General features: G+C 39.8%; 1 protein-coding gene across 2 annotated transcripts; it reads right to left on the reverse strand.

Annotated features, from left to right (window-relative positions):
* Positions 1 to 216: 216 nt before the first annotated feature.
* csf1ra (colony stimulating factor 1 receptor, a) lies at positions 217 to 10,399 on the reverse strand. Of its 2 annotated transcripts, none has more exons than XM_067517675.1 (22): positions 10,239 to 10,399; positions 9,944 to 10,013; positions 8,346 to 8,633; positions 7,871 to 8,158; positions 7,635 to 7,771; positions 7,399 to 7,564; positions 7,085 to 7,286; positions 6,608 to 6,723; positions 6,361 to 6,472; positions 6,045 to 6,244; positions 5,648 to 5,739; positions 5,353 to 5,479; positions 5,025 to 5,129; positions 4,782 to 4,892; positions 4,465 to 4,624; positions 4,279 to 4,361; positions 4,078 to 4,181; positions 3,674 to 3,796; positions 3,473 to 3,584; positions 3,285 to 3,384; positions 2,085 to 2,196; positions 217 to 1,677 (listed from the first exon to the last, which is right to left on the reverse strand). In XM_067517675.1, the coding sequence occupies exons 2-22, from the start codon at positions 9,993 to 9,995 to the stop codon at positions 1,543 to 1,545; spliced, it is 2,925 nt and encodes a 974-aa protein (XP_067373776.1). In that variant the 5' UTR covers positions 9,996 to 10,013; positions 10,239 to 10,399; the 3' UTR covers positions 217 to 1,542. The 2 variants fall into 2 exon arrangements, with proteins under 2 accessions (XP_067373776.1, XP_067373775.1); XM_067517674.1 differs by having other exon boundaries at positions 217 to 1,725; positions 10,239 to 10,398.
* Between the last annotated feature and the right edge of the window lie 298 nt (positions 10,400 to 10,697).

The raw sequence follows: 10,697 nt of genomic DNA on the forward strand, positions 1-10,697 counted from the left end.
TTAAATGTTCTGTAGCCTCAGTGATTGGAAGAATACTTCCCTGCAAAACTTTCAAAGTTGTGAAATGTGGAGACATGTTGTTTGCTAGAGGAAATGCAGATTTGATGTTACCAAGTGAAAAAAAGAAAAATAGGAAGTGTGGAAAGAAGAACACAGGCACTCAGTTTCAGCACATTTTGGTACAAATGAAAGAAATCGAAATTTTAACTTTCTGACTTTCTTTTGTAGTATAAACAATTTTAGTGCAAAAGCTTTATTCAAAATTTCAACACTTTACAGTGATGTCATTTTTTTGCAGTTTACACAGACACAGCATATACAGCATTCGAAATATTGATGTACGACTAGCTACTCTGCGTCTCAGCAAAAAATAAAGATAATTCTTGATTTACATCATTAGATATATACATTAAGAGACATGTCACTCATGTTCCATTCAGAAGCAAGCTCATTGAAATTCCTGAAGTCACAAATTTGCAGTTTGCATCTCTCATAGCTTATATTCCTCTAAAATCTTCATATAGTTGGCAGTGTAGGCTGAATGCTACATATAGACATCTGTGAAGCTTACATCCAAATACTCATCTAACGCTACAGGAAGTCAGACGATTAAATTGTGCCCCACGCACATGTACGCATGCATACACACACACACACTTTCACATTGTTAACCATGAAAGATAATTCATCGAATCCATCGCAGATCCAAAGATATCCCTGCTCGGTTCAGTTGTATTCCCTGCTCCTAAATCACACTTAGCACACTGATTAATTCATTATATTCAAGTGGAACATTCACATGTTGCCACAAAAGTGTGTCACTTAAAATACAGCTATGACCAAAGCACAGTGAGAAAAAAACAACATGGTCATTCTTTGCCCAGGCCATGGTTCATTTAGCATGTTTAAACCAGATAAAAAACCTCAGACTTTCAATTAAGTTGATCAGAGAATCAAAGTTAACCTTCTTAAGCCACATATAGATGTTTAGCTCTTAGTTTTGTATCCAGTGTTTATAACTGTTGGGTTGCTTCCTCTGAGAAACTACATGCAATAAACTGGGGAAAAGGAAGTGAACCTGCTGACAAAAGTCTCTACAAAAATAAGACATTTGTTCTCAAGGGTGTGTAATAAAAAGTAAGTATTATGAACATGGTATGCAGTTTACAATTAAGAACAGGCCTCCAGATTTAATCTCCTCTAGATACTGCAAATGCATAACAGAATCAGTGATGATCTACTTATTGGGTTTTTTTTTTTTTTTTTTTGCTTATTTTTTACATTTTCTCCTTTCATGTCTGCATTCGTTCTGAGACTTGGCAATTTCTAGTCATGATCTGCAAAGAAGCAAGTCACATGCTTACTGCAGTTGTCTGTCTGGTCAGCAGGCATGACAGACAAAAATAACTGTGAAGGCAACTGTGTGGCTGTGGAGCATTTAGAACAAGCTGTAGTGCTTCAGCAGTGAACTACAGCTGAGCCCACTCTACTGATGCTTGCTAATCAGTGATTGATTTACTGATTGATTGGTGGTTAGGGATTTTAACAGAACTGGTAGTTGTTGGTCTTCATCAGAGGCTGCTCTTCTTCCTCGTGGTCACAAGACTGGTCACAGGGGCCGTTGCAGCACTTGGGCTCATCACACATTTCACCCTCTGTGACCTGCTGCTGCATATTCTGGTAGATTAGTTGGAGAGAGACGTCATTGAGATAGTGAGGCACCATCTGAAAAAGTGAAATACGTACTTTAATTCAATGTTAGAGCGGGATAAGTAAAAGAAGCTTTGCTTTGAATAACATGCTTTTTTAAAACGGCATTATAGGTTCCTCATTTAATATGTGACAGAGGATGTGTCTTTGCTATTAATAGTATTTTGAAGTATGTTGTCTAGGAACAAAACAAAAATACAACTTTTTTTTTTTACAAAATATCCAAATTATTCATTGGTTTTAATTGTCTTTGGAAGAATTTGAATAAAAGTAGATGCTTTTCTCAGGGCATTTTGCCTGAAGCCAAATTCTTTTTTTCTTTATATAGTTTGGGTAAAGTCAGAGTCAATAAACCCTGTGTTATACTTATTCACCTGTTGTTGCTCAGGTTGATCGCCAAGCAGTCTTTTTATCATCTGGCTTATTTTGCTGAATGTTGGTCGCTCTGTCGGCTCTAAGTTCCAGCACATCTTCATGATTGTGTAGCTGTAACAAACAAACCCAAAAGCTTTTTAAAAACACAGATTTTCTGGGGAGAAATCCTCTGGCTAAAACAAGTGGTATTTTGCACTTTCAGGGACGTGTATCCACGGTCATGCACTGGATTTTAATTGGAGAGCTGCTCAACATTTATGATAAAATCAGGAAAGTGTGTAAAAGCTAAATAAGAGAAAGAAGAGGCATTTGGAGGTGGTGACACAATTTCAAAGAGAGGCTCGTTCATAAGAAACCCTCCCTTCAAGTCTCATTTTGCTGCCATGAAATAACAGTTACATGGCTTCCTAGCTTAGAGATCATGTGGCTAACAGGCAGAACTGAAGCCTGACTCACAGCAGAACAACAGATGATTAGACTCTGACTCAGATTCAGTCCCCCTCGGTTTCCACAGTGCAGTTATTCTGGGTGGTGTGACAACCATGGCAAATCAACACACACAGATGTTAGGACCCTCTGTGGTGCTGGGAAAAACACTCTCTTTTATTTTTCATTTTGGCAGCTTGTTAAGTTATAAGTTTAGGCTTATTAAATTTAGAGATTTGGCCAAGGAGACATTGCAAGGCCAGAAAATTAATATCAAGCAAAATGGAACTACTTCATGAGGTTACCTCTTTGGTACAGTAAGATATTTAGTGGAGATGTTAGATAAGGTGGAAAACTGGCAAAGCAAAAAAAGGGCCCTTTGTTCAAGCCATGATGACTATTTGGGAAGCAGGCTACTTTGTGTCGGGTGATTAAAGTCAACTTCAGATCAACTCTTTTTATAAATTTGTCTTTGATACTACTAGTTAGTAATAATTACTGAACACTAGCAGCTGATCGTAGCACTGAGCAAACCTAACCACAGCATAACTACTATTTTACCTCTCAGCCTTATAAGTTAAGCCCGGACATTTTACTAACTGATGAAAAGGCTGGAAAAAACTGAAAGAAATCCAGCTGATAGTCACTTGATACTTCAGGAAAACTCAACTGATAATCAGGTGACACAAAGTAGAGTGTTAACACTGGACAGAAACCAGAAGTGATCCATCCTTATTGAATAAGTCTACATGTTGCTAACGTGTGGAGCTTACATCTCAGGTGGGGCATAGTCTGGCTTTGGCATTTGGTAACCACGCTTCACCATCTTGTAAAACCTTGAGTCCACAGCCATGCTGGGGTAGGGGCTCTTGCCTATTATTCAAGAACATAATTTACATTTAGCATGACAATCATAAATTAAATGTGATGAAATGTAAAATGCATATGCATATGTTCTGACCTAAAGAAAAAATTTCCCACAGCAGGATACCGTAAGACCAGACGTCACTCTGGACGGTGTAGACGCATTCAAAGATGCTCTCAGGAGCCATCCACTTCACGGGCAGACGTGCCTTCATGTACAGGTGTAACAAGACAAAAATATTTTCATCTATACTCATTTCATAAGTCAAAATCATCTCTAATGTTCATAAGGTCTTACGTTTCCCTTCACCACATAGCTCGAGTCATTCATGATGTCCCGTGCAAGGCCAAAATCACAAATCTTGGCTTCTCTACGATCAGTCAAAAGGACATTCCTAGCAGCAACATCTCTGTGAATGCACTGCAATGACATGCACACACACACTTCAGTTGTGAAGTCTTAAACAATGAAAAACAGACAGATCAGTTGATGGAGTAATGTAGCCTCAACAATTAAACTCTGTTGATTTAGAAAGTAATGGAAAAGACCTCTCATATACCCCCCACAAATGATTTAACACACTTCATTTACCATATTCTTTAAAAAGCAAGTTGTTTGTCATGCAGGACTTTTTTGAAAACCAGCGTTGTGTTCGTTTTCTGGATGTTGTGTTTAGATGCTTGGGTGCTAAAAGCACTCACATTTTTGGCTGCCAAAAATTCAAGACCTTGAGCCACTTGAAGGGAAAATCTCAGCAGGTCATCTATGTCCAGCGGCCAGTCAGCAGTTTCCTCACACACAGATTCTACACATGAATGATAATGTTAATAACACCCAGGGACAGGAAGTAAAGAGGCTCATGCCCTTCATTTGGATCCTGCTGTAAAGAGAATGAATTTTACCTTCAGATGATTCCATATTTGGCAGCTGACTGGGTCTCATCTCCAAGTAACTGCTGGAGGATTCACTGGAGATGCCGCTGTCACTGTTTGATGGACAACACAAGGAGAAACACAACGTTGGATTTCACACTGTTTCATCAGAAACACAAACAGGGACTGCATCATTAAACATGTTTGGAGATGTACCTTCTAATAAACTGTTTGTGAGTGCAAAAGTTTTTGTAGTTATTTGAGTTCTCCATTGCATCTGGGACGCTCGTAACAACGCTCATAAGTATTTCTGCCTGCCGAAGGAAGTTCAGCAGGTCACCGAGGCTGCAGTACTCTGTGATCACAAGCACCGGTCCTGATAAGGACACAAAATAAGGACAATATTACAGCATGACCCCATTTTTTGCATGCATATTATTTACTAATACTAGATTTTTCACAAACTGTAACACTGAGAGCTTTTATGTTCTTACAACACTTCATCAAGCATCACACAGAGCATGCTGCCTAACCTCCATAGGTGCAAGCTCCAAGTAGATTGACGATGTTCTCGTGGTGTCCCAGGTGGCTCAGGATCTTCAGTTCAGACATTAGAGCCTCTCTCTCATCTGAATGGGCACTGGCTGCAGAAACACAACACAGATTTCCATTATGTTTTTGTTTTTGGTTAACAACATTTTGACATTTGCCGGTCACTCGCATGTGCATGTAAACGCATATCTCCCTGTTAAAAGAAAGGCTGAACATTGCATCACCTTTTAACATTTTAACAGCCACACGCATCACATTGTCTTCCTTTCCCAGACCATAGGCTGTGGCCTCAACCACCTTTCCAAAGGCTCCTGCTCCTAGGATCTTCCCTAGTGGGCCAGACAACACAACACATCATTTTGAGTATGAAATGAAGCTTGTATGTGGTTTTATCTTATCTTTCAATATTTATATCAATATTTATCTAAAAAATATATTTTATTCTATGTAAAATAAGCTTAAGATCTACTACTTTTTAAATTCATTTAATCATGGCAAATGATTAAAACGTGACCATTTTATAGCATAAATTTAAGATAACATGCTGCAAACCTAGCTTCAGCTTGTCTCTTGGGAACTCCCACTTTTCATTGTAGGGCAGCTGAGTGGGGTCAATAAACGTATAGTTATTTCCATCTGTTGCCTCAATTATCTTCCATCGAATCTCATATCTGGGTTTCTGAAAACAAAAACAAAAGAAAATTGGTATAAAATCAAAGCAACAAAACCGATGTCTCCAATATCTTCACATATCTACACAAGATAATGCTACTACATTTTGGGCTGATTTCTGATTGTTGGAATATCAGTATAGACTTTCATGCCTGCTTATATTTGTATATCATACCTGCTTATATTTGTAAAACAGAAAAACCAGTAGCACAAGGAGGATGGCCAGAATTGCTGCTGCTCCGGTCAGCATAGAAGTAAAGAGCTCATCTGAAACATCATATTAGTGCATCATTTATTTGCATGTAAGGACACAATATACAATTTCCATTGGTATATTATTATGTGTCAAAAAAATCCAGCAAGAATTGGGATTTTCACACAAAACAAATCCCCAGACTAATACAGTTTCATACTAAGTTCAGCTGCTGAGACAAGGATAGCTGACACTGAGAACAAGATTTTACAAACCAGGCATTAGATTTGGTTTTTGCTCCCTTCATGTGGCTGTACAATAACAAATTGTAAGGCACAGTGATTTGATCCTGAAAACAAACATACGATAAACTACTCACCGGTAACATCCATGGCAAAAGTGTCACTGCTAACGCCGACAAGGTTGAAGGCCACGCACTCCACCGTCATCCTCCGGCTGGACGGTCCCACGGTGAGGACGCTCTCCACCTCCACAGCTCCGTACTCTTCCCTCTGGACCTCCACTGTGGGAGCCTGCAGAGGGATCGCCATCTGGGGCCCTGAAGTGTTTTCATTGCACCTGTGTCATTTAAACACCAAACAACCTTTAGCATAAAGGACGAAGGAATATTATGTCCTTGCTGCTGTAGTTGAAAGTGTTTTTTCCTACTGTTCCCTGTGAGCAGTGATACTTACGTAGGCCGGATCCCAAAACACTGGTACCACATGATTATGGGTGCGGGATACCCGAATGAGGTGCAAGTGAGCGTGGTTACATTCTCCCATCGCACCACTGCAACAGGTTTTTCTGGCAGTGAAGAAAGAATAAGGGAACAGTTAAATTGCCAAGCAGACACACATGGGATATTTGAAGAAACACCCAATTAGGTCCCAACAGTGTGAATATGAATATGACTTTGATTTGCATTAATGCATCACTTACGATACATTTGGACTTGAAATGTGATTGATGCATTGGTCATTTCACTCATGGCATAGAAGGTGTACTGGCCCTGCTCCTGTGCATTCATTCTCTTTAGCTGCAGACTAGCATGGTATCTAAAAAAAACAGCAGAATGTAGCTTTAAAGTCTAAAAAGAGGAATGTCTAAAGAATCAGAAGTGACTCATTCAGCGGTTTGAAATCAGACAGTTCCTATTTATCACAGGCAAGTACGTCAACAAACCAAAAAGAGAACACTGCCCTTCCCTCTACCAGCAGTTTCATGACCTAAGGAAATATAATGACCTTGGAGTTTCCTGTGAAATTGCCCCCAAATGCATGTTTACGACCTACACTGTCTTACAGTAAACTTGATTTTTGCCTAAACAGAATACTGTGTTCTAAGTACGTAATAGAGACGCTTTCCCATAAGTCCTCTTTTGTTTAGATTTTATCCACTCAGGGGTTGGTCTTGTACCTGTTGTTGTATCGGATGAACTTGTGTTCTTGCGTTGATGTGTTAGGAGGTGTTGGCGTGTGCCATCGGTGCTCTGTAATGTGGGGGTATGCTTCGATGAGAACGCTGAGCTCCAGATCTTCCCCTTCGTTCACCTCAACTGAAAGATCCTGATGGGCAAGTTTAGGGGACAGCTGGGGCAAGAGTCTGATGTAGGGCTTATCTGTTCAGAACAATGAAGAGACTTCTCACATAGTTGTCATATACTTGTGCCTGTAGATGCTTCAAGCATTTCAGCATCAGTCATGGTGAGTGTGGTTGTTTCAGTGGCTTACCCACAACCAGCAGGTATGTGGTCGAACTGTTCACCCCTGCTTCATTTGTACCAATGCAGGAAATGTTCCCTGTGTCTGCCAGGTCCACAGCAGAGATAGTCAGAATGCTCTGTATGTCTAGGCGATTTTCTCCACTGGAGCGAACCTTCTCCTCAATGGTTGGTTTCTGCACACACAAAAAAAGTTAAAGCCCCACCTACGCCACTATGAAGCACACTGAAATGCCACATACTGACCGACTTGCTTGTGTATTTCCAAGTGACATTGTAGTTGAAGTTGGGGTTGTGTGTCGTGCAGCGAATCTTGAGTTCCTCCCCAACAATGCGCACATATTCATCTGTCTCCAAGAAGACATATGGGGGAAAGCGAAGTTCTAGAGCCACAGGAAATTATAAATAAGTGACAAACTGAATGCACATATGACTTTAAAGAAACCAATAACTGCTTTAATTCTTTAGCCAAGTGGCCTTACTCTGAATGACGTTGATGGAAAAGGCCCTGGAGGTCTTTTCTACCCCGTTGACCCTGGCTGTGCAGACATAGTCAGCATTGAAGCTGGGGTGGAGGCTGTGGATCATGATACCGTGGTGCCGATAAACTGTGAAGTTCATTCCTGGCGGCACAGTGGTGCCATTGTCCATACGGAGCCCAAGGTCTGTGGCTGCTGGGTCTGTCAGCAGGCAGGGCAACAGGTAGTCCTCACCCTCTTTCTTCACCACCCGCAGGGATGTGCTGCTGGTCCAGAACACACGTTGCGTGTCTAAAAAATAGAGATGGGAAAAACTTGTTAAATCGCAAAACAAATAACGTGAAAGGAAAATTGAAAAGAAGTTAACTGTTATAACTTATCGTAGAAGTGTATAACCAGTGTTGCCAATGATCCACTCAGTCATTTCTAAGCAACGTTTCTACATTGAATATTAGGACTCTCGTGTGGCCAAGCTCACCTTTCACATACACGTGTACTGAGGAAGTCAGGTTGCGATACTGAGACCCAGCAGTGTAAAAACACTTGTATGTTCCAGTGAATTCAGCAGAGGGATGCTCCACCTTTAGTGTACGGACCTTCCCAGTGCTCTTGGACACAAAGCGTCTGTGTTTGGTTAGCCTGGTTTGCCAGTTCACAGGGCCATCCCCCTCACACTTTAGATCCAGAGGGGAACCGGGTTCGACCACCACTTCCAAACTCCCTACCACCTCAGAGTTGAACTTGATGACAGGATGCCTCCATTCCACTGAGAAGGAATTAAAATAAAGATTAATTTATCCATTACTTAACTTTGATGCAATGGACACAGAACAAGTAAATCAAAAGAGATGCTGGTCCTGATAATCGAGTATATTAATGTGACTCCTTGAGATTTTGTTTCTCCTTTGTTAAATTTGAAAATAACTCAGAACTTTGGATTCTAATTTATTTTGGAATAATTCTTGTGAATTCAGGAAACACACTGAGAAATTGCATTTGAATAACATCATTCAATCCTTCTCGCTTCTGCTTTCTACAACATGTTATCTCAGCAAAAACTCTAAATATTCTGAAATGATACTGCGAACGATACTAAGTTTGTTACTTACGGCCTCAAGTTAACGCCAAAGACAGGAGAAGATAATGTATGCTTTTAAAAGTTATTAAGAATGGGTTTGAAATGATATTTTTCCGACATCTATGAGAGAGGAATGTAAAAAACAAACAAACCCTCAGGGTAAGATAAGATATAGATGAAGAACAGAGATCTCTTTGACACTTTTGTTGAGAATATGAAAGTTTGTAGAAACTCAGTAGGCCAATTCATTTCCTCACTGTTTATTGGAAATAGTTAACGCTGGAAGCCCTGAGAATATCTTTACTTTTGGTTTGAAAAGTTTCCATTTGTACTGTGCTTTTTGAGGCTTGAAGCAGAACTGAGATTCCATGTTCAGCATTTTTACTACAGCATTACAGCAGACCACAGACTAATGCAGTTTGAAACCAATTAGCATTTTAGTTTTAAGCGTATTGATTATCAGTGTAAACAACTGGATTCCTCCCCAAACCCTGTTCAGTCATCAAAGTGAACAAATCATTTAACAAAATCATGACCCCCCTTCATATACTGATCCACAAGAAAGCAAATTTATTTCATTCAGCTCTAATTAAACCAAACAAGAGATGTTTTATGTTTCTCAATGCGAATACATGCAATTGAAATTTAATGCACAGCAAGTGATACTCTTGGTTGTGGAATCCAACATGTAAAGGAAGTCAATATTTCTCATCTGCTCTCCACTTGTTTATGAAAAGCCTTACGTTTCCGCCTAGATTAGTGTGATGTATATATCTGGTTGGTGGTGGTGCAAAGCCAGGTGTTGTTTAGAAAATATATCTTATTGTCATAAATACATTTGTTTTGATTTAACCTCATATTAACAAAATCTTTTTCTCCTGTAATTTTATGTTATATTATGTGTTACACATTTACAGTAGATTTTCTAAAAACAACTAGAGTGAGAAGAAAAATCACAGCAGCTGTAGATTTAAGAGTTATTGTTAGTCGGCACCTACCTGAAACAGCGGAAGCCACAATCCCCAGCAGCAGAGGAAGGTAGGACTGCATCCTGAATAAACTCCAAACCTGCAGTTTGAAGGTAATGTTTGCTAGTCAGAGCAGCTTTGCCAGTGAAGGTGAATCAATGCAGTTCTTCTACTATGTACATTAAAATCAGGAAGTAGACTAACATTAAGTGTTATAAGGAACCATTTAATGATTACATTTAGGGAATTAATATGTTACTACATCTCAAAATATAATTTACAATGTAGTATTGATACAACACTAATTTACTTCAAATGCACTCACCTGCAGTCGTCTCCAACTTAAGAGAGGGAAATAAAAGCTTCCCTGGGTTTGATTTTTCCAGCATTCAGCACTGACACAAGTCTCTTCTTCCCTTTCTATTTGCCTCTGTTCTTCTTCTCTCTTGTGCTTGTTTACAGTCTCTCACCAGAAGTCACACAGCAAACATGATGTCTCTCAGCAAGCAAGCAAGCGGTGGAGGGTGGAGGGAACTGTGGGTCTGTTGGAGGCGGGTCAGCATAACATCCTCAACAAGTTAATGTACCAGTGCCATTTAGCCACAGAAAAGGTACAATTTTCCAAAGACATCCATGAAGGGGAGACTAATCACCTTCATCACTGCTGAACCACCAATTTTGAACCATGGTTTTAACAGGACACGAGTGTAGAGTGACAAATGGGGATGAGAAAAATTCTGAGCAAGACTTAAAAAAAGCCAAATGTTAGCTTTACATAACTAAG

This window comes from Channa argus, chromosome 10 (genome assembly GCF_033026475.1).
Source record: "Channa argus isolate prfri chromosome 10, Channa argus male v1.0, whole genome shotgun sequence".
Lineage (NCBI taxonomy): Eukaryota > Metazoa > Chordata > Actinopteri > Anabantiformes > Channidae > Channa > Channa argus.